At 48.7% G+C, this 26540-nt stretch overlaps 1 protein-coding gene across 5 annotated transcripts in view; it reads right to left on the reverse strand.

Moving 5' to 3' along the window:
* Positions 1–2145: 2145 nt before the first annotated feature.
* Rbpms (RNA binding protein, mRNA processing factor) overlaps positions 2146–26540 on the reverse strand; it is a 153759-nt gene continuing 129364 nt past the window's right edge. For 2 of the 5 annotated variants that reach the window (XM_031339522.1, XM_031339523.1), the window contains 2 exons: positions 15607–15675; positions 2146–3706 (listed from right to left, as the gene is read on the reverse strand). In XM_031339522.1, coding sequence (XP_031195382.1) covers positions 3552–3706; positions 15607–15675 — 224 coding nt within the window. In that variant the 3' untranslated portion in view covers positions 2146–3551. Of the gene's footprint in view, positions 3707–9245; positions 9350–15606; positions 15676–24849; positions 25068–26540 lie in introns of those variants that run through there. The other 3 variants (XM_031339524.1, XR_004109866.1, XM_031339521.1) reach the window with 3 other exon arrangements.

The following is a 26540-nucleotide window of genomic DNA, read 5'->3' on the forward strand; positions in this document are numbered from 1 at the left end:
TCTAAAGGATGTTCATTGTGCCACATAACTAAGGATGCCACATGGGCAGTACTAGCTGCAAAGTTGGTCATGAAATGTGGGCAGACATGTAAACACTGGGTCGGATTAATCTGAAACACAGATGTAATTTAACTAGAGGTGTTCTCATTTGGAAACTTAAAACTCTCAATAGTCACGTTCAGTTGTAGTGGGGTGGGGGTGTGTGTTAATTCTAGATACTAGTTTTATAGTCAGTCTATATTCCTGAGGAGAGTCCATTTGGCTCAGTGACCATTCTTTTTAAGCCTATATAAGTGAGACCTTTTGATAAGGGAGCAAGAGTGAATGAACAAACCAATGAACCCTTTCCTAATCCCAAGTTAACTGGTTTCCAAAGACCCTGCATTCATTTCTGCTCAGTAGAGTGAGAGCAGCCATTGTAGAGAAAGTTAGTGAAGTGGGTGTTAAGTGCTTGGCCAGTGGGTATGTATCTGGCCTTGTTTGCACTGGATTGGGACACAATATACAGGCTGTCCTTATACACAGCTGGTTTCAACACACCCAAGGCCTCCTGTGGAAGGTGCATACAGAAGTGACAAGTTAGGATTGCTTGAGGTAGTGACACTCCAGTGATTAGTCTCTGGTGTCTTAGAGTTGGAGTCTCTAGCTAGATGGAAGAGCTAGCTCAAAGACAAAGCCACATGGATCAGTTTGTTCCATAGAACAGTCTTAGGTAATTCTAAGAGCTGGAGGGTGTCTGTGGAAGATACACTAGTCAACTTTGGGAGTGCCAAATGATGTCCCGGTTTTGGTGGCTAGTCTCTGAAAAAATATCACAAACAAAATATCAATGCCAGGGTTGGTGAGATGGCTAAGCTGTTAAGAGCACTGACTGCTTTTCCAAAGGTCCAGAGTTCAAATCCCAGCAACCATATGGTGGCTCACAACCACCCGTAATGAGATCGAATGCCCTCTTCTGTTGAGTCTGAAGACAGCTTATTTATAATAATAAATAAACCTTTAAAAAAGAAAGAAAATATCAGTACCGAAGCTGAAATGTCAGTGACTATTGACCAGTTAAGAGGCGAAGAGTCCGGCTGGAGGTGGAACTCGGGTACTTGCCTGGCAGATTTATAAAACCCTGCATGCCAGTCCTGTGATCATGGCACAGGGAAGGTGAGGCAGAGGAGGAGCAGAAGTTCAGGGCAGAACCAGAAGTTTGATGTAAGCCTGGGAATTCGTAAGACCTGGGGTGGGGTAACTGAGAGTCTACACAACACTGTAATTTAGATATGTTGAATATGCCCTGTGTATGTGGTGTAAGAGGATATTATACCATGGACAAGTTACTGCTGGGAGTCACTAGCTGCAGGTACTGGGAACCTAACTCCAGTCCTCTGCAAGAGCAGGAAGCTCCCCTAACTTCTGAGTCACCCTCCCACCCCCAGGTTTTCAATGTTTGGTTCTGGATGTCCTGAAGCTCACTACATAGACCAGGCTGGCCTCAGTCTCATAGGATCTGTCTATCTCTTGGGATTTAAGGTGAATGCCCCTGTGCTTGGCAGAATTGTAACAATTTTGACCTCAAACTCTTAAGGGTCCACGATTTGCCGAAGAATGATACCCTGGACTCAAATAGTAAGCAAAGAGTGTTTTATTCTGTAGGAGTCCATAATGCTGGGGTCTACCATCTACCAAGCTCACACCCCAGTGAGCTCGCAGGCCTGATTTAAAGCACATTAGGTGAATGTGGGAGTGTGTGTGTGTGGTTGTTGCGGTGGTGGCTTCCTTCTGTTGGCTCTATTGCTAGGGACATTCCAGAACCATTTCTGGGGTTGGAAACTTGCTGACCCATTGCCTTTGTCTCATGCCAGGTGGTGGGGCAGTTTCTCACCGGCTGCCTGAGGCCTGGGGTTTTTCTTAGTAACTGACTTGCCTGGTCTCCTGAACAGCCAAATCTGAAGCCTGTCATGGAGTCTGCCTGTCTCAAAACTTTGTAGGTCAGGGTGGCGGTACCTTTTACTGTGCAAAAGGTCTGTGCATTCATCCCTTGGTGGCACCCACCATTGGCTGCATCTTGCCTAGTTCTTCCACAGCCTAGAAATGGAAAATCTCTGCATCATAGGACATGCTTGGTTGATGCTGTACGTTGCCAGACAAATCATGTAATGGCTGGAATAAACTTTTATTATTATTTTTTTAAAAATGACAATACAAAAGTACCTTTACACAATTTATAAAAGCATAACTGATGATGAAGCAAGTAGAAGAGTCTCACAGTCAAGTGGGGGGGAGGGGCAGATGAACAGTCCCTGAACACCAGCCTGGATATCCCCAGTGCTGCCTGCCCCGTCCTCTAGTTTACAGTGAAAAGGCCCTTACTCCAGGCCTTGGTGTTTCTGTCTCTGTTTTAATAACCTTTAAAAACTTGACATTACTTCTCATGAAAAATAATGAAATAACCCTCCCAAACCACTGATAAAATCATTAAAATGACCTTTTTCAACACAACACAAGCAGATCAATAACAAAGATACAAAGATTGTGATTATGTCTAGTATCAGCAGCTGGAAATTCTGAGGTCAACATAATAATACATGGCTCTTGTTTGAGGAGCAGGAGAAGCTGTGCCGTCACAGCCTCTGGAAATGTGTTGGCACACAACACAAGACTAACTTTGGGCTTTGAAGAAGTCTTGAAGCAAGACTTTTTATTCATTGCAGAGGGCCACGGTTTCAAGCCCCACAACGTGCAATGTAGTAGGTAGTCTCAAGATGAGCACACAGTACTCCAGAAAACATGGACGACGGTCTATCTGACATGGCTGCCAGACCAGCTAGCTCCTCAGGTAGGCCAGTGCTTTGCTGAATCACTTGAGAGATGTGATGCCCACTGCAGGCTGAGGGGGCAAAAGCCTGCTCCTCTTGAGGCAGTGTTTGCCTCCAAACTAAGGTCCCTCCACTTAAATGTAAGGTGGACCATACAATTCCACTGGAGAAATGGAAAGCTTCCATAGAAAATGGGTGATATATATAAGGTGGTACATTCTGAGGGTGTAAGTATAGAATGTCAATACGTCCCTGGACACAGTTGGTATAGTCTCAGCCAGAGTGGCCATGGTTTTCAGAGACATTACTTAAGTAGTCTTTGCCCTGTGGTGAATACACTACAATGGTAAATTCTCTTGGGGGCAATGATTGTCTTGCAGTGAGATCCCTGGGAGCTAGGATTACAGAGCTAATACTGCAGAAGGTCATCTCTACACCAAGTTACTAATGGGGCCTGACTCTGGGCCAGGCAGAGGGAGTCCACACATTTCCAACACAACTGTGGAAAGTTTGATGCTATTTAGAGACAGATATGCTTCAAACATGCATCTTATTTCAGAACAAAAATAAGATAAACACCATTAAAAGCATTCAAAAACCAAGCGAAAAGTCGTGATGTAACCTAGTGTAAGAGTCCATCTGTCCACTCTTAAAATGTCTTATAAAAATACTAATCATCTTGGCTTTACTGCTGATGTCTTTGTTCAATGTCGCCAAACTATGCAGAAATGTCAGACCATGCATTCACAAATAACACATTTCTTCAACAAAAATTATACAGTGTAAAAGAGTAAAACACATTTTATTATATATTTTTTTTTCTTTGAGGAAAACAGATGTGTGATAGAGGCTGTTGTGAAGTCTTGAAGGGATCAAAACTGGGCAGGATGTTTTCAAACCTGAAACAGAAAGAAAATGTGTTGGGAAACCAACTTTAAAAATCCCATACAGCACGGTCACTGTGCCCCTCCGAGACTGGTGGTCTCAGTAGACTTGTGGGTAATGGATGAAGACTTCAAGCGGGGTGCAATCCAGCACTGGAGACTGTGAGGCAGGGGGATCCGCTGGGGTTCCAGGCCAGCCAGGGCTAGAGAGACCCTGTCTAAAGGAAATAAAGCAAGAGGCCCCCCAAATGGCTCAGTGGGTAAACATTAACTGTCAATGACCTGAGTTCAATCCTGGGGACTGCAAGATGTCCTCCCAGCTTTTTCTCCACACACTAAGGTAAAGACATTTTGCCCCTCCTTTCCCTGAAGTTTTAACAGAGGCTTGTGCATTTTGCTTTGTGGCAGAGCTGAGGCTGGTCCTGATTCTTTTTTTTTTTTTTTTTTTTAAATTTATCTGAGAGGAGCTTGCCGAGGCTCCTCCTTGTTGTCCTCCCCTGAGTACAACCAGCCTCAGTTCTGGACTGTGCTAGCACGGTCTGTAGTGCTGTCTGGGAGACTCTGTAAGCCCATTTTTATTCTGTCATTCTTTTTTTTGTTTTTTGTTTTTGTTTTTTGAGACAGTTTCTCTGTGTAGCCCTGGCTGTCCTAGAACTCACTCTGTAGACCAGGCAGGACTCCAACTCAAGAGGTCCACCTGCCTCTGCCTCCCAAGTGCTGGGATTAAAGGCGTGCGCCACCACTGCCCGGCACTGTCATTCATTTTATACACTCCAATTCCCATTTTACCGATAGGTTAGAATCAAAACACAGAAGAGATATGCGTATCATTCTTTACAGAGAAATGCTTATGTTGTAACAATATAGTGCCTACAAGTTTTTAAGGGCTAAATAACAACCACCGTGCACCTGTGGAGTGTGGGAAGGCGCGGAGAAAGCAAGCTGTGCACAGCTTTCCAGAGCAGGAACTGTCATGCATCGGTATACTATGCTATTTTTCTATGCTTTTCTGTCTCTCCCAGTTGTTGCAAATATGGAACCTTGGCACATCAACAACTACTTCCTCTAGAGAGCAGTAGGAATGCCTTAGCCGTGCACACACAGTGACCACTTCCTTTTCCCCGCCCTCTGCCAGCAGCGTTCTTGAGTTGGAAACCTTTTCTAGCAGGGATCAACAATTAAAACCCCTTTAGGGAATTCTCTCAGCTCCTTGGTGTTCTCCCATTTAGTGCCAGTGGGGGCCACGTACCCTGGGATGCTCAAGTGAGGAGACTCCATCTCTAGGTGGGGGGTGCCTTTAATCTCATAGGCATGGAATTCCTGGCTCTTCAGAGAGCTACAGTTTTAGACCCAGTTTCAAATCTGATCAAATCAAAGAACCACTCTCCTTGGGAGTGGGATTTGGGCCGAAGGTGGCATTACCTTTCAGGTGACAGCAACAGTAGTTCCTTTGTGAGCCTTGGCCTCCTAGCTTGACTGACTTCCTCACATCACTGACCTGCCAAAAAAGCTTCTGCTGAAGCAGAGGTTCTCTCAACACTCCTGCCCTGCTCCCCACAAATAACTGGTTCACACAAATGACAAGTTCCATCTCCTCCTAACCCTGAGCACAATCCATCAAACCCAGGCTATGTGCTGCAGGGTTCCAGGAAAAGAACAGATCTGTGCAATTCTCCTGACTTATGAGGGCCATCCTGGGAACACAGCAAGTGAGAGAGTGACTGTGACTTAGTGTGATGTTACTTTCAGAGACCCCAAAATAGGGAACAGGCCTGCTGCTATGAGCTGTGCCGGTTGGGGTTGGGGTGGAGGTTAGCCATAGTCTACAACAGCCTTTGTGCACTGGGCCTACTTACTGTCCAGAGTCAAACCTCACCATCATTATCTGTACCTCCACCAAGGCCTGGGCAGCTTTGTTCCTTACACAGACGCCAACATAACTCTCCCCAACCTCTAACTTCCAGTCTTCAGCCATTTTGCCTTGAGTAGCAAAGTGAAAATGAATGGCTCCTTGTATCTTTTCATACTTTTCCCTATCCTTGGATAGGTTCTGAACATTCCTAATGCTATGACCCTTTCTTTCATGTTGTGGTGACCCTTAACCAGAAAGTTATTTTGTTGCTACTTCATAACTATAATTTTGCTACTCTTAGGAATCTCAGTGTAAATATTCAAAGTGACCCGTTAAGAGGGTTGTTGGACCCCCCCCCAAAGAGGTTGAGAATAATGCATTGGTACATTCAAGTCTGTCTCAGGCTTCCCCCGCCTCTTCTCACCCCTTACCCCTACCCCAGCATTTATAAACTGTTTTTGAAAACTCAACCTTTTCTAGGCCCCTCAATCCTGAAGGGCCTCTCTCTCAACAATGCTGTAGTCTGCCAGTCAGGGGCCTGTACCTGGAGGCCCAGCCTGGGATCTACACAACTAGCTCAGAGGCACCCTTCTACAGGAAGCTGATCCCTGTACGGCAGGGTAGATAAGTCTCATTCTCTACACTCTCCTCCTCCTCCTTCTCCTGCACTTCTTTTTTTTTTTTTTTTTTTTTTTTTTTTCTGAGACAGGGTTTCTCTGTGTAGCCCTGGCTGTCCTGGAACTCACTCTGTAGACCAGGCTGGCTTTGAACTCAAATCTGCCTGCCTCTGCCTCCCAAGTACTGGGATTAAAGGCATGCACCACCGCCCGGCCTCTCCTGCACCTCTTAACAGGATCTTTTGAAGTTGGGCAAGGAGAAATGCAGAAACTATAGTTCACTGAGCTTTCCAGAACCTACCATGGAGATTCTCACATGGGAAAAGAATGCATCCACACTGCCATCTATGTCCCAGACTGAACACAAGGTCAAAATGGAGCTATTTCAGTCCCTGTAAACAAGAGCTTTAGCTAGGAATGGAGTTCAAACCTTGGAATGTGTTAACAAGGACATTTAAACAGAATCCAAAGACATCCGGGAACACAAAGCACCACAGAGAGGGACAGCAGGCTGGGGTGAGTAGGGGCAGATTCTTTTCTTTTCATACAGCCTTTCTGGAAAGGCGGCCCAGAGCAGCCCAGAGCAGCACGTAAATGATCTCTCAAAGTCCAGAGGAAAAGACAGCCGGCAACATGGCTCTGCAAATGCCTGACAGACACCTGCAGTTAATCCAGCTCTGACTTCCCCCTCTACACATATCCCACAATTGAAAAGCAACAATCATGTCAAAGTTGCTTGTGTTGGGGAAGTTACAGCTGTACACATGTGAAGCCATCGGAGACTATTTCTTGATATTTTAAAGCAGTGGTCCTCAACCTGGGGGGTAGGGCAAATGACACTTTCATAGGGGGTCACCTAAGACCGCGGAAAAACATAATTCATAACAGGAGCAAAATTACAGTTATGAAGTAGGAATGAGATTAATTTTGTGGCTGGAGGTCACCACAGCATGAGCAAGTATATTCAATAAAGGTTTGCAGTGTTTGGAAGGTTGAGAACCATTGTCTTATAAAGTATATACAATCCTAAAACATTTGATTTCACCTGCTTTTGATGTGTAAGCACGTTGCTGACTGACACGCAGAGGACACTTAGAGGAGAACAACTGTCTGGGCTTCTCCATGCCTAAGCCACACAAGCCTCTCCCAGTAACTCTGCTTTCACTGTCTGCACGTGCCTGGCCTAGTCTTCTGTAGAAGCCAGTCTTCCTGTACTCTCTCTGGCTATGTTTACTCATGGCAAATGGACCTGTCTGACAAGGTCAGACATGAGCATCGCTTTAGATCGATGACAAGAACAGCCTTTCCATTCTTGCCTGCCTACCCATGGTGGTCCTGGGAACTGCAGAGTCATGAGCTGAATGGAGTCAGTGCCAATGCCCCCCCTCCCCAAGCCCTGCTTTACGGCCACCACCTGGCTATCTTTCTGAGCATTCCAGGGGCACATGACCCTCTAGTCTGCAGCTCTTGCCACCACCTCCTTTATTATTAGGTCCTTCTGGTAAAAGGTATGATAATTGGGCTAGTGGGCGGTAAACAGCTAATATTTTGGATATGTTACTGCATTTATGTCCAGCACCAAGGAACTCTGGGAGAGCACTTGGCCTAGCATGCACAAGGACCTGGCTTCTACCCTCAGTGGGGGAAAACCCACTGCCATATAAACTGCACGAGTGGCTATAAACTGATCTCTAAATTACTCCAGAGAAAGGAAAGCCCTTCAAAACAAAACCAACCCATGAAGATGATGAGGATCATGGGCACTAACTGCCGAGAGCCACGACGAAAAGAAACAGGTTCCAAGGCCATATGGCTTAATGGGAAATCATCAATGCCCTACATGGTGTATCACATATGGTGCCTTTGACAGCCAGTGCTTCTGTGGGAAACAACTTCAGTGAGAAAAATACAATGTTGGAGGTACGCACTTCTAAACAAGTGCCAAGAGCTGGTACTCTCAGCATAAAGTCACTCCAGACCCCCAAATGTGCAATGACCTCCTTGGACAGCTGCCTGATCCTCCACCCTCAGCAGCGATCTCTCCTCCTCCCTTTGACTCATTTTTTATAGGCACCTCAGAAGGAATGAAATTCGCCTCCTTATTAGGGCTGAGGCATGAAGTGTCCCTGGCATTCTGCTACCCATAGCCAATTTCTGCAAAGTCACTGAGAGCTGCCATATGAGGCAGCAGTGGGCTGGCAGTCTCTGCTAATGTACATTATATTCATTTAACGCCTTCAGCTGAGGGCCAGACTGGGTAGGACACACCTGTACACTGAGCACTTGGAAGGCGAAGGGAGGGAGGGAGGGAAGAGAGGGAGGGAGAAGCTCCCAAGTTCCATGCTGGCCTGAGGCATATAGTGAGTGTCAGCCTCCCTAACCACACTAAACCAAAACTGACTGCTGAGGCAGTGCAGGCTACTGCTGCCTGAGAGATAGCCCATCAAAGCTTACCAGCCAGAAAAGCACTGCCAGAGAGGAGCCCCTGGAGAACCCAACAGAATGAGGTTTGCCACACTCTCACCCTGATTTCAGAAGACCCTCATAAAAATGTCCTCTGGTAGAGAAATGGCTTCATTCTACTTCGTGTAACTGGACAGAGAGGAAGGGAGCATATGTTATGTCTCAGACTTCCAACAAACTGCTAATTTCAAACAAAGTGAAAGTGAGGGAAACGTTTCATTTACGTATGAAATCCCCAAAGGCCATGGGTGCTACTGGGGTAACCTAACATGTGAATGGAGCCAGCCTTAGAAGGCCACAGTGTGACTTACTGCCAGACATGGTGGCATAGAACTAGAGTGCTAGAGAAGCTGTGGCAGGACAATCAAGATTCAAGCTAGTCTAGGCTACGCAGAAAGATACTGTTCCAAAACAAAAAGCACCCACCAATAAGCCCAAGAAACAAAACTGCCTATTGCTAAGCTCCCTGGCTGACCTAAGTCCTTTGTGGCTGGGAGTCACTGGAAGGGCCTGCCAGAGAACTGGAGCAGGTCGAATGCAGGTACCATGCAGTGACTGTGGTCCCAGGAGATACTGGTGCCCATCCTGCCCACACTGGTTGCCACCTGACTTTGGCACTCACCAGCAAGCTCCAGTTTTGCAGAACAGCTGGATGACAGTCGCCACCAGTGAAGACCGCATTAATACCCACAAGACAGATTGCAGCCGCCATCACACACCCGAGACCTGGGTGGACAGAGAGATCTGTTAACTGCACACGGCAACCTTTTCCATGGGCATCCTGCCGCACTGGGTCATGCTGACCAGTCTGTTCTGTTGGGGCAAGGAGCTGAGAACAGCTGCCACTGAACAAGGACCTTGCAAGCAGTACAGAATGCTTGCAGACAGCAAAGTGATCTTGGGACTTAGAACACTAGGAGAAGGCCACTGGGACAGAGGCATGGGCACAGAGAAGTTGCTGAGGTAAGGGCACCAGCACCAGACGTCTGTCTAGCCCGTGAGGACTCTGCACCTGCAACTATGGCGTGGGATTCCACGGATGCGGCTAGATCTCGGTGCCTTCCCAGAGCCTGTTACCCAAATCATGAGATAGGAAGTCCCACAGAGACTCAAAGACAGTCACCAGTTCCAGGGGCTGCCTCAGACTGTAACAGCTTTGGACAGCCCAAGAACCCTGTCACGAAGGTCTGCTATGAGCAGGAAGCACATCTCTAACTGTCCTGGGATGCCCAAGGTGCTCAGAGTTGTGAAACCTGAAGGTGTAGAGACCTAGCTGACTCAGCCTTAGAACACCTGGCAGCTTGGCTGGCCCAGCTGGGTTCTCCAAAACTCCTCAGGCTGAGAAAGGAGGCCAGCGAAGATCTTACTGGAGTGCTTCTGTTTCCATATATACTCACTGATGACTTCTTTCCTAGAGTCAGGCTGTCTGTAGCTTGTAGCTTGAGCTGCCTGTCTGCTGGAGACAGGAGTGACTGCACCTTATGTGGAATCTGCTCTTTCTAGAATTAGGGTTGAGTCTGCAGGACAGGCTTCCTGTCTTATTAGAATAAATGGGAAAGATTTCACTACAGAAACATTCGAGGAGTAGGTATGATTCTAATTTCCAAGTAGATGTTGGGTTATTTGAAGAGAAAAAGCATACCTAATTTCTCTCTCACCTTTGCCACACACTCATAGTGACCAAGGGTGACCCCAAAGCCTTGCTGGCAACAGCAGGCCCAGGATGCCTCCTGAGGTTGCCAAATCTGCCCTGAATTTTGTGGATGCCCACTGCTGCTGAAGTCACACTGATGGCTGGCTTCTTGACTTCTGGATTATGCTAATCAGGAGGACTAACCCTCTTATGTTCACCAGAACATGGGGCTTGACCAACAAGCTGTGCATACCAGGGCTCACAGGTGGGAGTGGGCAAGAGCCTGTCATACAGACAGTGAAGTGATGACCACCATGCAAGCGGTGCCCCTGAATGTGTGCATTTTCCACGCCTTGCTGAGTACCACAGCCTTTTGCACACCCTCCAAGTTCAGAAGATGCATAGGAACCAGAGGATGGGACACAGGCTGGGTGGGTACCCTGCTCTCAGTATACAGTCTCGCACAAATGGCCATCCTCTTCAAACTTAGAGGGACAGCAAGACGTAGGTCATGGGGTAGGCTACGCTTTTGTGCACATGGCTATTGGTGAGCCTGGATGTAGGGATGCGCCTGTTGGTCACCGAGGGGAGCAGATGTGCAGGGCTTCGGCTTACTGGGTTTAGGGACTCTGGGACTGACTAGAAGGAGCATGTAGCATCTGACAGGTCAGAGGTTTGCAGCCTTGTAACATACATGTAACCACAAGAGACCACGCTCAGAGCAGTAAGAGCCAGACTCCTCTCTCCCTGTTGAGGTGACAGACAGGGGTCTCCCAGAAGGGCTCTACAGTCTGTCAGCTGCTTCTTCACAGGCTTCCCTGAGGCTGATGGCCACTGCTCATGCCTGTCTTTTTTGTTTTGTTTTGTTTTTGTTTTTCAAGACAGGGTTTCTCTGTATCTCTCTGGCTGTCCTGGAACTTGCTCTGTAAAGCTTCGAATTCGGAGATCCATCTGCCTGAGTGCTGGGATTAAAGGTGTGCACCATCACTGCCTGGTTCCATCTACTTTTATTTAGCCATGGGAGGGGCAAAAGGATTGGAGTAGTCACATTTCTGGTACAGAGGGATCTGCTGGGAAAGATCTGGCCTGCTAGGCAAACCCGCTTCCTACACGGAGCATTACAAGCTGTCACACCCCAGCAATAGGTGCCATGTTCCCTGCTACACTCACCCCTATTTGGTCTATTATGTCCATTTTACTACTCCATCCCGCTCCTTCTCAGCACACTGCAGTTTACTGGATAGTTAATGCTATGAGATCAGGCAAGATCCCGGTTACGTAGAAATACGAAGGGCAGGTCAGTCACAAGAACTGCTTCTCAGTACACTGCAACATGGAGCACAAAACTGGGTGTCTCTTGAGGGAGAGAACAGGGGGGAATTGCTACACAGCAGTCTGCATGAAGACCCAGCCTCAAAGACAAAGGACAGACCAGGCTGTTCCTCCCAAACGAGATGTAGGCATAAACGGCTACACATTCCAACTATTTTATCTCCCACTGTTTCCTCTATGTTGGTTGGTGAGGCTGTAAGAACAAACACGTGCTTACAATTTCTACACCATGGTCCTGGTAGAAGGCCAAGTGCATCTCATAAGTTCCTAAGAATATTATCTCATCCCACACCAATTCCCAAGCTCTCAAAGAACTGTTTAACTATATTTGGATATCCAACAAGGAAAGCCGTCACTGATACTTGCAAGAAATGGCAGAAAACATGTTTATGCTCTCTTGTTCTTGATGGAGCTGGAAAACTGGTAATTTTCAAATCATTACTATATCTTTTGAGCATTATTATAGTTCTCTGTCACGTGGCTGGACCATTACCAAAATCCTAGTGATGGGGCGATTCAACATGTAGACAGACTAAACATCACTCAACTACCAATTACATGCCAAGCGAACATCAGCACGCTCTGCCTTCTGGCCATTCTTCCAAAGTTCTTCCTCTCGCCACCAGTGAGAGCAAACCCACAGACCCTTCTCTGCAGGCTGAGCCCAGGGCACCCCAAGCAGTGGGTCTGTGCATACTGTGTCCACGGGGCTCCCCAAGTGGATGCAGGACACAGCAGGTACAGCCCACATTTACACAAAAAATAAAGAGCTACTTTAGCTTAAATTTCTCGTTTCGTTATTTATTTCACAAAAGCACTAAGGAGTCAAAAGCAGATAAACCAGAGATCCACAGGCTGCCAGGCGTGCATGGCACCCCGCATGCCTATAATTCCAACACCTGAGAGCCAGAGTCAAGAAGATCTCAAGTCTAAGACCAGGCTGCTACATGAGACTGGCTAAGAAAGCCAAATCCAGACACCAGAGAGCCTCTTCTGAAGCAGGCCAAGGGCCATCCAGGGTGTGAAGGACAGCATTCAACGCTCTTTGACATCAGGAGTGACAGCATGATGCCTGGTACAGCCCACCTGGCCAGCACTGGCCCTTCTGACATGCGTTTTTGATCTGTATTTCTATTAGCTCATCAACACCAGTGTTTCCAACTCTGTGTTATAACTCCCCAAGATTACACAGCCTGGGATATTAGCTGACTTGGGAAGGACCTTATCCAAGACTCTGGAAAGAGCTGGAATGATGGCTATACATGCCTCGCTCCACACAACAGTACCGGGCACTATTCCTCAAGTTCCTTCCAGACTACCCCCACAGGACACATACCCCAAGAGCTTACACGCCAGCTAAGCTCTGGCCTATAGCCCACGCTGAGCTCAGAAGAGATGACTCGTTTATCAATAGATGCCACATTATTTGGTTTGGATCTCTCTAGGGCTTTTAGAAGCTGCCTGTTGATGGCATCCTGCTTTGGGAACTGCTGCCACCCCTGGGCCTCTGGCTGACGGCTACTTTAATGGGTCTGTGAGAAATAACGATTTGGGAGAAAACATGACCATGCTAGTGCAGACTATAGGGTCTTTTAAACTGGAGCCCATACACTCGAAGATGTATTTCTTCCTTTTAAGCCGATATAAACAGCAAGCAAAATGAAACAAAACGAGAAGGTAGTTAGGCTCTGCGCCACCATCACTGGCCAACTTGTCCACCACCCGAAAGCAGTGTTCTCAGAGCATCGACCACCGTGGACAGAAAGCCAGGTGGCTCTCCTGCCACACGGAGTGTGCACCATATGCATTCTAGGTAGGTGGCAGCTCCCCGCCACAGGCCAAGAGCATGTTGAGAGACACTAATCCTTCCACGGTGAGGACTCAGCAAGTGCAGTCAACCCTGAACACCAATGCTGTAGGCGAGGCAAAGGGGCCTGTGGGAACTAAGCTGCAGGACTCACCTTTCTCCCAGGAAGACAAGGCTAGCCCATCTCCACCATTCCCATTTCTTTGTCCCATGAGTGCTCACAAACATGCTGAGTAGAACGTAAGCCACACACGAGTGCTGCTTAAGTCCCGGTCAAAGACCTAGCAAAGGACCGAGACTCTAGCTCTGTGGTAGGAGAAGGGGGCCGCAGTTATATGTGGCCTACTCTTAGAATAGAAGGGCTCTAAGAGCCTGTGACTGTCAGCACCAGCACGCGGGCCAGCCCTGCTGCCAGAGGGCATTAGGGACCCAAACCTCTTCCTCCGCCTGTTCCTTTTCCTTCCTGCTTCATGAAGAGCTGAGTAATCTAAGTGAGAAGCGGCCTGGGAGGATAACACTTCATTTTAGGCAGAATTCCCATTAAATTACATACAGTTCAGAATTATGGTGCCTCGTGCTTAATCAGAAATTCAGTCAAGATGCTAACTATAGAAGGCAGTTGGGTTTTTGTGGACACTCTCAATTTACAAAAAGGAATCCATCTGATTGTTGTCTGAACTGAAGTTAGGCCTAACCTGGCACAAAGATGCTGATTTAGGACATTGTTTGTAATCACACCTAAGGGCGGGCCCCACGAGCAGCATTTGGCCAACATAAAACAAACTCAATGTGGTTTTTGTGGATTTTTGTGTCTCCTACTGCTTTGTCGGGGTGTTTCTGTCTTATGGTCCTTTGCTTGTATATTAATTATGGTTTCTGGTTTTTTACAGGATTTATTTTGTATATGTGTCTGTGTTTCTTGTGTTTTTTCTTCTTCTTCTCCTTTTTTTTAAATTCTAGTTTGGTTCCTGTTTTCTATTGGGAGGGTAGGAGTTGGGGAGGGGAAACTGATCAGAATGAATTTGGAAAAAATTCAAGTTCAATAAATGGAAATGAAAAAAAATTTTTTTAACGTGAGGGCTAGAGACATGACTCGGTGGGTAAGGACATCTGCTGCTTGTGACTTGAGTTTGGTCCCCAGAACCCACATGGTGGCTCACAACTACCTACAGCTCCGGCGCCAAGGGATCCAATACCCTCTTTTGGGCTTTTACTGTATGTATACAGAGCACATGCATCCATGTAGGAAAACCAAATAAAAACAAAAACCTCATACATGTAAGGAACAAACCTCAAAAACCTGAAGTTATTTTTGTGGGTTTTACACTTTTTTTTAAAAAAAGATTTATTTATCTTATGTGTATGAATACACTGTAGCGGTATAGATGGCCATGGGCCATCATGAGACTGCTAGGAATTGAACTTAGAATGGCCCCTGCTCGCTCCGGCGTAATTCACTGTACTTGTCTTCAGACACACCAGAAGAGGGCGTCCTATCTCATTATGGATGGTTGTGCGCAACCATGTGGTTGCTGGGATTTGAACTCAGGACCTCTGCCGGCCCCGCTTGCCGGCAGTGAATTTCGCTCCCTCCAGCATAATTCACTGTAGCTGTCTTCAGACAGTACCAGAAGAGGGCATCAGACCTCATTATGGGTGGTTGTGACCTAACATGTGGTTGCTGGGAACCGAACTCAGGACCTTCGGAAGAACAGTCTGTGCTCTTACCCACTGAGCCATTTCAACCAGCCTGAGTTTTACACTCTTAAAGTAGGCCTTGGCACCAGCACCTTTGCCTTCGTACAAAAAGTTTGAGTGCATGTTGTGACGTGTCCTGATGTTACATGTCCTGTCCTGATGTTGTGTGTTGTGTCCTGATGTTGTGTGTCCTGTCCCAATGTGTACAGCCAGGGATGTGATGGTACTGGGGTGGGTTTTTGTCAATGCAAAGAGCAGGTGGAGCACAACTGAGTTATCAGACTCCCTGATGCCTGGTCCACAGACCCAAGCGCTGCTGGTGACTCTCGGAATGGTGTCCCTGAGTGAGACTCACGCCATGCTGGCCCTGCTCCCCATGTTCCCACTACAGCTGTGTGAATGCTCAGGAGACATGCCCGAGTTCCTCCAGGATGGAAGAAGCTGCTGATTCCAGACACTCGAGAATGGGTCAGGTCCACGCCCTAGGTACGGTCCATACCCTTGGGTACTTACACAGCCTCAGCAGAACTGCCGCGACTTCCAGCCCTGGGATGTAGCCTCGGACGGAGGGATCCAGCGCATCTGAAAAGACAAGAGAGGCTGTGAGCCAGGGGTCCCACCTCATTCTGGGTCTTCAGACCCCCTCACTGCTCCAAGATGGGCCAATTTACACTGGCCTGCCCAGGGGTGGAGAAGTCCTATGGTAGCATCCTGAGTTTCCACATGCCAACCTCACAGGGCAGCCCACTTCAGCCAGTACTGAGGTTCTGCCAACTGCCCTTCTTTTTCAAAGCTCCTTCTCTGTACTTTTAACACTCGGGAGACTTAGTTAAACAAAATGTAAGCAAAGGGAGGGTCAATTCACGAGCCCTCCTGAGACTGGCCTGGATGGAACCGAACTTGTCAGAGAGCCTGTTCTCTCAGGAAAGGGGTCAGCTTCTTAGCATGCTGTGTTCTCCAGGCCCCAAGGGGCACTGGAGCCTGTGACAGAGCTAGACAAAGGTCAACAGGAATGTTGCCTCTCCTAGCCCAGCCAGACTGAGGGACGCTCTCTCCATGTGGAAGGATGCTTTGGGTCTCACTCTACACGAAATCTGAACAAGAGAAGGGCATGTCCGATTCATTCTTAAACACCCACCCACTGACAATGCCAGTTTCGTTTGTAACCTCCTGGCAGAAGGCGGCCTGTTTACCAATGTCCCCACACATCATCCTTTTTTTTTTTCTTTTTCTTTTTCCTTTTTCCTTTTTTGGAGACAAGGTCTCCCTTAGCCCAGGCTAGCCTCTAACTCACCATGAATTACTCTTGAACTCCTGTCCCCTATCTCTGCTTCCAGAGAGCTGGGCTTACCAGGCTAGCTCCTCTCCCTTTGTTAGGTAAGTGGAGTGTATAATGAGGATAATGAGCAAGTGCTCCTGGGGGACAAGGAAGACACAAAAGACAGCAAAGAAGGGAAGCTTGGGAAGTCACAGGACCTCAACAGGAGGCAGGAGGTGTACTCACGCTCCTCAAACATCAAGATGAAGCAGGCCAGGGCTACACAGAGAAACCCTGTCTCAAAAAACCAAAATGATGAAGCAGGAGTCACTCTGGCTGTGGTGAAGGTACAACTGGGCCAGAGGTAACTCGCAGACAACCCGATGAAGACTCGGGGCCATGGGGGTCCTGGAAACCTGCCACTTTCTCTTTTTCACAAGGGTGGGAAAAACAAGCCTCTTAGAGTCTAGCTCAGAAGGCAGAACCAGGCTCCGTTAGATCCTTTCTACTACCTGGCTCTAAAGGCTGAGACGGCAAGGAACTGGGTCCTAAGGAGAAACTAATGCTTGCCCTGGTCCTCAAGCACTCCTTGTGATTTCTTTCCAACTCAAGGACCTCATGATGGTAGCCATGTCCCCTAGATGCCAGTGCAGAACAGGAGGGGCCACACTGGGGAACTCTGACTGTGAATTGATACATATGTGGCCCCAAAGAAACCAAACCAGACCCTAGGGATGAAGTGCCAGCTGCTGCTACATCAGAATCTACCTCAGACATCCCTTGGCCCATCTTACACACCACACTTCCTCAGGGACTGTGTTAGATGTTATTTCCAGAGGCTCAAAATCTGTGAGGGTAAAGGCTGGTACTAGGATACACTGGAGTCCCCAAGGATCCTGGAAGCTAGGCAGGCCTCGTTCCCACCACTCATGGCAGGAAAGGGTGAGAGATCAGAAACATCCCTAGAGACAGACTAAACACCCACACTGAGTGTCTGCAGAGGAAAAGGACCCATAAACAGACAGATGGGTGGACAGACAGACAGATAGACAGAGGGGGCAATGTGGAAAGAAATGGGTTAGGAAGGCTAGAGACCAGGAGCAGGAGGGTGGAAGGGCCGAAGACAGAAGAAACAGGTACCTACCCTTGGCTCACGGCTCTTCGTCTCAGTCCATTTGCTCACTAAGCAGAGAGCAGAGTTGGAGCTGCCTTCCTGAGACAGCTGGGGAAGGCCAGCCTCGGGGCCAGAGCCCTCAGGCAAGGGATGCTGGGAACCTAAACCCAAAATGGTCCATGTGCACTGGATCAGTGTGGAGCAATGGTGGCAGTTGTGCGGCCTGGGTGTGGGGTGGGGATGTAAGGTCCTGGGGCCAACGTGGCATAGTGTTCACCAAGGGGGTCACAGGGAGGGGCTGGCAGGGAAGACAGTGAGCTGCAGGGTAGATGGCATGGGTCTGAGACTGGTGAAAGTGACTAAGAAAAAGAGGGGTCTTTGCTGTCAGCCACCCTAGCCTCCCAGGCTGCCTCTCACTTCAGTGCTCCCCACCACCCTTTGCGCGCGCGCGCGCACACACACACACACACACACACACAGGCACCCTTGATCACACAGTGGCTGATGGAGAAAAGATGGGCTCCCAATTCTCCCTTCCAAGACAAAGACAGCCTGGCTCTTGCTGCACTTCAGACACTGAAGGCACCACCTTCCAGCAGGGGGCAGCGCATACCAGGTCAAACTGGGCAGCTTCCTGTTTTTGCACCCACAGAGGGGCAGAGTCCGAGGGGCATAGCCAGGAGTGTGGGCAGCCGGCCCAGGAGAACAAGCTGTTTTGTGCTAATCGCAACTGTTTGGAGGATGGCAAGGGCAGGCTTCACCTTTACTCCATTTTGGGATGTTTGCTCTGCTGCAGCTTTTGGCCTCAGGTCACTCCTGCCCATGCCCTGGAGGCCGCGCGACTCCTCATTATCACTGACTGCCGGGGTGGCCACAGGCTTCCCTAGACTTGCTCAAACTCTGCTCTTCAGAACAATTAAGTACATGCATGGAAGAAGAGCTGGCTTCCTCAGTGGTCCCCGTGGTCATCTGCACTCTCAACAGTAACACGTGTAGGGAAACACACACACACACACACACACACACACACACACACACACACACACACACACTTACTCACATGCCTACATACAATTCCAGGGAGAACTTCTAACAAAATATTGAACTAGCACAAACCCTGACTTAGTCTGTGCCAGACAGAGACAGCGTCAAATGTGCCAGACTGAAAAACCTCGAGGCCTGAACCATTTCTGAATAACAGTGATTCAGTTCACTGCCGGGAGCCACACTTTGCAGACTCTCCCATCACACACTCCAAACCCTTCTCACAGAAGGACAACTATGCCAGCCTCCAATATCCCAAGTGGTGACAGACCAGGCGGGAGAAGCAGATACCTGGGCAGCAAATAATCAGGAAAAAAGAAATCATGCTAGAGATGGTGGGATATGGAATTGAACACCACACCTAAGCGCCACATAGAATTTATGTTTCTGATGAGGAGGCCATCCTCTCAGTGGCACCTCCTGCACACTGAGCAACACAGGGCAGGGCTAACGGCCGCTGGCTTTGACTGTCCCCTCCCTAGTGACCAGTATCACTGTCCTCCTTAGATTCCAACAGTGATGAGGAAGGCTATGGGGCATGGCAATCAATTAGCCGACATCCTTTGGTAGCTTTTGCCTCTGCTGTCCCTGGACCATTGGGCTTCCCCTGGCCTTGCAGAAATGCAGTCATGCTGGGGCTAGGGTCCAAATCACTTAAAACAAACAGACCCCGTTTATTTGTTCATGAATTCATTTTTTATGTATGTGCGTGAGGACGGCGGAGAGCCTGGCCAGGCTGGCTTGCTGATTCCACCACCAAGCCCGGTGGCGAGCACTTTTCGCCTGCTGGCACAAGCTCACCCAAGATATGAGTGTGACTGGAAAAAGACCCATCTCGAAAGGCTTTCCAGCCCAGAAAGTTTGAGAGCAGCACACCGTGTCCTGGGATTGACTGACACAAAACCCAGTGTGAAATGCTTTGCTGCGAGGCGCAGGGACCTGTTCCACTGACTCCCTAGGCAACCCAAGGTCATCTGACTGCATGACCCATGAAGCTGAGAAGAGCCAGCCTGGGGCCCAGTCAATGGTGCGAAGGATCTAGGTGGCTGACGTGTCCAACGTGGCATCCAAACTTCCTGGTCTAGTTACCATGGAACCGACCCCAAAGCAAGCCCATCCCCTCTGACTGAAACCCTGAGTTCCATTCCTGCGATTTGTGTGAATTGGACCACAGTATAAGTCCATCATCTTATTCATCCCAGCACCTGGAGAAGGACCAAGTGAGAACTTCTGGGCTATAGCCAAGAGCTGGCACTCGAGAGGCTGAAGCAGGAGGATTGCTGAGTTGGAAGCTAGCCTTGAAGGCATGGCAAACACTAACTCAAAATACCAAAAAGTCCCAGCTGGAGAAGGCTGGTTCTTCATAGATACTTAGCCAGGGTGACAGTGTGTCAGTCGCTGGCAAGTGAAGCTCATAATCAAGGTCCTAGAGTCATGAGTCCCTTTTCCTCAAAGACCAATCCCACGCTGGGGACCAAGAGCGGGCAGGCCCTTGGGATTCTCTCTCCTGAGTCTCACTCAGCTCTTCCCGGATGTTCTGAACACAAGTTTAGGCTCCTGTTTCCTGACAGGCGTGTGAAATGTGCTCTGATGTCTCCAAGTTCACCGAGACGCCGCTCTGGTTGAGGGCACCCGAGCGTATAACACCCTGCGTCAGATTCGGTCCACTGTGGCAGCTTACCATCCGTATTTAATCTCGTCAGCTTGTTAATGTTTAACTGTGTTTGCTAGCGAGGGCCATTAGCGGTCCCTGGGCGCTGAGCTCAGTCAAGCGGGTAGAGCTCGTGCACAATGTATGAAGCTTAAAGTTGGGGTGCCCCACTTTCCCGTCCTGTCACTGGGCCCTCGCCTGCTACCCTGGCAGCGCAAACTCTGAATAAAACATGATGCCATTTGGAGTCAATTTTTCCTTTTGCTCCCGTCAAAACTTGTTCTCCTCAAAGAGAAAAGTTTACTTTCTCCTTTTATAAAGCTTGGCATTCGGCGATTACAAAGTTTCCTTGCCGCTCTGGGTTGGTTTCCAAAACTCCAAAGTCACTTACTGAATGTACCTGGGAGCCTGTGCCTAGGGAAGTTCAACTAGAACTCACAGTGGAACCCTGAAGGTCACACACTGAATGGTACTAGGGGCCTGTGCCTAAAGAATGGATCACGCAGTGTCTGTCCACACCTCAAGCTCCGGGCGGTCATGCCCACTCCTTCTGCTCCTTCTCTGCCCCCCCCCCACCACTACCAAGTCCAGCACAGAGGCCCCGCCCACCAGGTGCTGCTCTGATGTTCCTGTTCTACACATTTCTCCCGTGAGCGAGGATCGCAGTGTGGGTACTTGGGAACCTCCAGTAACACCAGGCTACAAGGCCAAGGCAAGGTGTGGAGAGGCTCTTTAGTGAGTCCTGAATGCCACACATATTGGTACTCTTCCTCTCAAATTAACATTACTTGACAGATGTTCATTCTTCTGTTTATACAGAAAGAAATGGAGGGTCAGGAGGATGAAAGAAACGTGCCTAAGATATCAAGTTTAACAGACCGGGTAGCAACTGTCATTAAAAAAAGAATCCTGTTGACAGGGCTAGCTAAATGGTTCAGCAAACAGAGTGCTTGCTGTAAAAAGCCAGAAAACCCAAGTTCAAATCCTGGAACTCACACGAAGGTGGAGAAAGAACTGACTCTACAAAGCTGCTAGTTGACCCTCCAGGTGTGCAACACAGTCCAGGTGCCCAAACACACAATCACGGACACACAAAAATAGTGTGTAATTAAAAAAACAACAACAACAACAACAACAACAAAAAACTCCCATTTGTGAGCTTCGGGTGGTGGCCTACCTGCAATCCCCACACTCAGGGGGCCTCTACAACAGAAGGATCATACATCTGAGGATAGCCTGGACTAGAGGGTGGGACCCTGTCTCAAACACCAAACAACAAAATTACTGTTGATTTTCTTTTTGGGAGACTTGTGACCTTGACTAGTGACTTTCCGATGTCCTGAAGGCGCTGCAGGCTGGGATCCCAGGTGTGATCTCAGAGCTGCTGAGACAGTGGCAAGGTCACAAGGAAGGAGGGCTTCCTTAGCCAGGAGCAAGGTTCTGGGGCCAATCCTTCCAAGGTGTTAGAAATGACTGGAGCCAGGAACCAGAAGGAACTTGTCAAGGAAGGCCCCAGAGCCCACAGGGCTTTCTCTTTTGCAGCTTATCTGACAGAAGGCCAGGAAGGGGCTCTGCATGCGTCCACAAGCACCATGCTGTTCTCTGGGACTTCCTAGTGGGCCTGGGGCCTCCAGCCAGGAGGCCTCTGTTTCCTGATTATCTGCTTTCTGCAGGTGGAGAACAGAGGAACACACTGCAGGGCGTCACAGTTATACTGAAGCAGTGAGACACCTGTCCTCTGATATCACATCTCCCTCTGCCCATCTCTCTGTCACTCTTCCCGTCTCAGCCTTTGGGCTCTGCAGGCTGCTTTTGTCCTTTTATCAAGCCAGGAGTGGTTTTTACTACTGCTGTCTGGGAAGCTTGGGCTGAGCACTTTCCATCCAGAAAGTTCAAACATTCCTTAAAAAGGCACCTTGAAGGGCTAATCTTGAAGGGGGGTAGGTGGCAGGGAGAAGAGGGGAAGGTTTTCGAAACACAACTCGGGGGTAAAGTGCCTGTCTAGAATGCTCTATCCTCAGTACTGGGAAAAAAAAAAAAAATCAAGCCAAAGGAAAAAAGGCAACATTGTAAAAAATCCAAACGGCCAGCCACTACGATGAACCAGACATTAGCCCTGTGCTCCTGAAGCTCTGAAATGTTTAAAGTTGCGGTTGCGTGGCTGTCACCTGGCAGGCCAGGTCTGGCCAGGCAGTGCAGGACCCTGTCCATGGGCCTGCTCAAGCACTGCTTAATGGAGGGCCTCGGAAGGAAGGGGCCTGTGACCGGAGCAGCTGAGCCGAGTACTGCCTCGACAACCCCAGCCTCGGCCTCCACAGGCTTCCCATTCCAGGAAGCCTGGCCTGCACTGAAGACTGGCATTCTGGAGGCACAGTATGAGGGGGTGACTTCCGCAACATGAGATCACAGACCTGCAGGGTCGGTGGGGGGGAGGGGGCAGGAGGGGGCACTGCTCAACAAGGCCTGGGCTTCCTTGGCCACTTAGGGCAGTCCCGGAGGGACAGCAAATGTTCAAGGACAAGCCGGGGCTAGGAGAGGATCTGTGGTTCACAGCAGTACACACCCCAAATTTCCATGCCCCTCCCTGACTTCTGAGAAAGGGTATTACTAAGGTATTAAGCTCCTGCTAGAGGTCAGAGTGTCTAGTTTACTATCTTGACAGGACCGGCCACCAGCCCAGAACTTGTCACTACCTGCTGAGCGGAAGGTGAGCTAGGCAGAGTACTAAACCTTGGTCAATGAGGCCCAAACCATGATAGGCGCCAGACGGTCTCCCAGGGTGCTTGTCTCTGTCCCTAAACCCTTGTGCTCTGAGGACACACCCTCTGTGCCCAAGACTCAAGTCTATGTTCTCTGTTCTCCACAGGACAGTGGTTACTGACAGCAAGATGCTAAATAATTAAAAAAACAAAAAACTAAAATCTAACTCTTGTTGAGCTGTATCACGGGCCTGGGGAGATGGTTCAGTGGTTAGAGTGTGCTGTAAGATGAAGGCGGGGCATTTTCCAGAGCAAGTTGCCTAGAGAGACCCACCTTGTCAGTGGGCGCTGGGTTTGAGAGTCTACGCCTCACTGAACTGAGCATGATTGCCCTCATTAACACCAGTCTGCCACATGTATGTGCACTCACATACATGCACACCACACACATCAAAAATGGAAAAAGAAGAAAGTCACACTTCACTGGGTAAACGCCCAGCTCTGGTGACAATGGGTACACAGACCTGCAGGCAGCCCAGACAGCCTCTAGGTCTGTCTGTCTGTCTAAATTCTTTATTGTGTTTGCCTGTGGCAATTTCCTGTGGACTAGCTCTCAATTTGTTTGGAGTTGAACCTCTAAAATTTTCCAGGGTGTCTCAGGGACACCTCAAGATGTACACCCCAGAAGTCTACTATAATTTACAAGTGGCTGTCCCTCAGGCGAGGCTTCCCTTCAGCTTCCAGCAGCAGTGAGTGGGAAGACATGGTGGTTCAGGGTAACGGAGTCCCCTGAAACTGTAGACCTCAGGACCTTCTCTCAGACCCCCTCCCCTGAGAATCTTTCAGGTCCAACTCTGGGGCAGCCTCTAGGTGGGGACTGGGGGCTCCACTTCTACTGTGAGGTGAGACCAGCAGATTGAAAAGGCAACTATGAAGGGGCAGTGACAGAGGGTCTGTATGTTGTCTTCACCTTCCAGAAAGTGGAAGATGAAACATGTACCTGCTGCCCGATGACTCACACGATGTATTTTGCAAATGTTACACAATTGTTTAAAAGATGCTGATGATAGAAGTCTGACATTGGCTACTGAGTCACGCCCCGCTCTGTAAAAATGCTAAGGCTGTACGCACACTTTGCTGTCCTGTCACTTTATCCAATTTGGGGAAGGTGGGAGTTGTGAAAGAGTCTTACTAAAGCACAGGCTGCCTAGGCACTCTGTTCTCTTCTGCCTCTGCCTCCTAAGCATAGGGATGCGTGCCATGCCACTGTTAGATCAAAACTGGCACTGGATAGCATGGAAGGCCCTTTAAACCAGAGCTGAGAATGGCTGGTGGCTAGGACTGAGCCAGAATTGGTATCCAACTCATTTGTAATGGTAGGTAGGTCCCGTTTCTTTTTTTTTTTAATTTCTTTCTTTTGTTTCTTTTTTTTTTGTTTGTTTTGTTTTTTTTTTGTTTTTTCGAGACAGGGTTTCTGTGTGTAGCCCTGGCTATCCTGGAGCTCACTGTGTAGACCAGGCTGGCCTCGAACTCAGAAATCCGCCTGCCTCTGCCTCCCAAGTGCTGGGACTAAAGTCGTGCGCCACCACCTGTAGGTCCTGTTTCTTGGCTCCTCCTTCCTTAGGAGCAGAGCAGGAAGGCAGGGAGCATGTGTCCACTGGCGAGATGGCCTTGTTCTGATGCAAGAACTTCTGATGGCAGATGACTTGTTGGCACGAGCATCTTCTAGCATGAAACTCAGGGTGGCTCCAGAGCTTAAGAAACAGGAAGCAGCAATGATGAGCCCGGACACTGGGCACAGTCTTCTGGGGTGCTCTGTGGTGCTCTTTCAGAATCTGCTCCCACGGAATAGACAACTTAGTTGCTACAGGCCTGGTCCTCACAAGCCTCAGCCAGAGGTTAAACACCTCGGCTCCAAAATTGTAGCAGAGTGAAAACAGAAAAACAAAAACACAAAAAACGCTGTAGTCTACTTGAGACCATTTTTTTGCTCTGATTAAAATTTTTATTGAAATCTCTCAAATATCATCAAGAAATAGTTTTTGCAAAAGGGGGGAGGGGGGCCTGCTAATAAATTCAACACGGGAGCTCCCTCTGCTGGTCTGCAGTAGGTTGATATGTGACAAACACATTCCCAGAGACAAATCTAATTTGCTGAAGAAGTGGACAAAAGACAGGTGTGTTGGGCTTTGCCTCTGGAGAGAAACACTAGAAGAAAAAAAAAATCCATGTCTCAAAATAGAGCACAACAATAAAAAGATAAAAAAAAAAAAAAAAAAAAAAAAAAAAAAAAAAAAAAAAAAAAAAAAAAAAAAAGGTAAAACTAGAAGACTCTCCAAAACATTAAATTTCCAGAACAAAACACCAATCACCTAGTAAGGGGCCGCCCTCTCTGCTCCCTCCAGTTAGCATCTCGAGAGCCATCTTTGCCTGCGAGTCTCTTCTGACAGAGTTCCCATCTACTTAAGAGGGAAAAGTTCCAAGGAGTCAGTGGAGCGAGGCCTCTCCGAAATTCCATTAAGAGTAAGTCTCTGGTGAGCCAGCGCCTCGCTGTGTTAGTCAGCAAGGAGAAAGGTGACACTTGCTCTGGTCACCGTGGAAGCGCTGTGATTTGGGGACAACTTTCCATCTTCTCAGACCCTCTTTATACCGCGGGCTGGACCAGCTGGCTATATAAAGCCTCTACCGGTTCACTCTAATGAGTCCCAACACGCACTGATACATTCGATAAGAATGTTCTCTTAAGTGACTCCAGAGAAGAGGTGGGTTTCCAAGACACAGACCTCACCACCAGGAGGTCAGAGTTCCACCCAATGTAGGGCTGATGGCTGCGTTTAGAGGATGCTGGGCTGGGTAAGTCTCAAGAGAAGGGGGCCATCTAGGTGATGCAAGCCAGTGAGGCACACGGCCAAGGTCCATCTAATCCTGCACTCTCTCTCCACCCCTCCTCAGTGGCGTAGGCTTCCTAACTCTCCCAAGAGATCCTTGTTAGAACCTTCACCCTCCACATTCCCTAGTCCTCCCGATTCCGTCTGTTACATCATGAGCGATCCCTGTTCTTTCGGGACACTGTCGGGTCCTGATTCTCCGGGGCAGTGGTGAATGGCTTGGTTGCTGACTAGCCAAAGCCACAGATTCTATAGACTATGTGAGACCTTGTACCATTCTACCGCATGAGTCCCTAATGACTACTGCTGGTTGCTTAGCACCCACACAAGAGGTATGCGGCATACACAAACGGGACTTTTAGACGCTCTTTGCTGTCAACAAAGATCAAAAATATAAAGGACTCAGTGATAGACAGCCACAACTTAGCCCCCCACCTGCCTGCTGTCTGTCCGCTATGCAGTTAGTGAACACAGAGGCAGGGATACTGGGAGGAGCACAGAAAAGCAAAAGGCACAGTCTGGTCCTTGACTTCAGTTTGTTTCTAGGACCATGGCCAATCCCAGCCACTCCCAGCCACTCCTGGCCACCTGTGGAGCTTCCCCAGTGGAGGATTATCTTGTCTTGAGGCACAGTCTCTGAGGGCTTCCTGCCTGCCTGGAGCTGAGGGGGCCGGGTAGAGCAGCTCAGAAGGCCAGTTGCCAACATGGGCAAGAAAAACACTGATACGCCAGCTTTAGAGTCAAAGAGTACTCAGCCCTAAGTACTTGGGGACGCTCACTGGGGCTGCTTACA

Source organism: Mastomys coucha, unplaced genomic scaffold (assembly GCF_008632895.1).
Source record: "Mastomys coucha isolate ucsf_1 unplaced genomic scaffold, UCSF_Mcou_1 pScaffold22, whole genome shotgun sequence".
In the NCBI taxonomy this organism is placed as follows: Eukaryota; Metazoa; Chordata; class Mammalia; order Rodentia; family Muridae; genus Mastomys; species Mastomys coucha.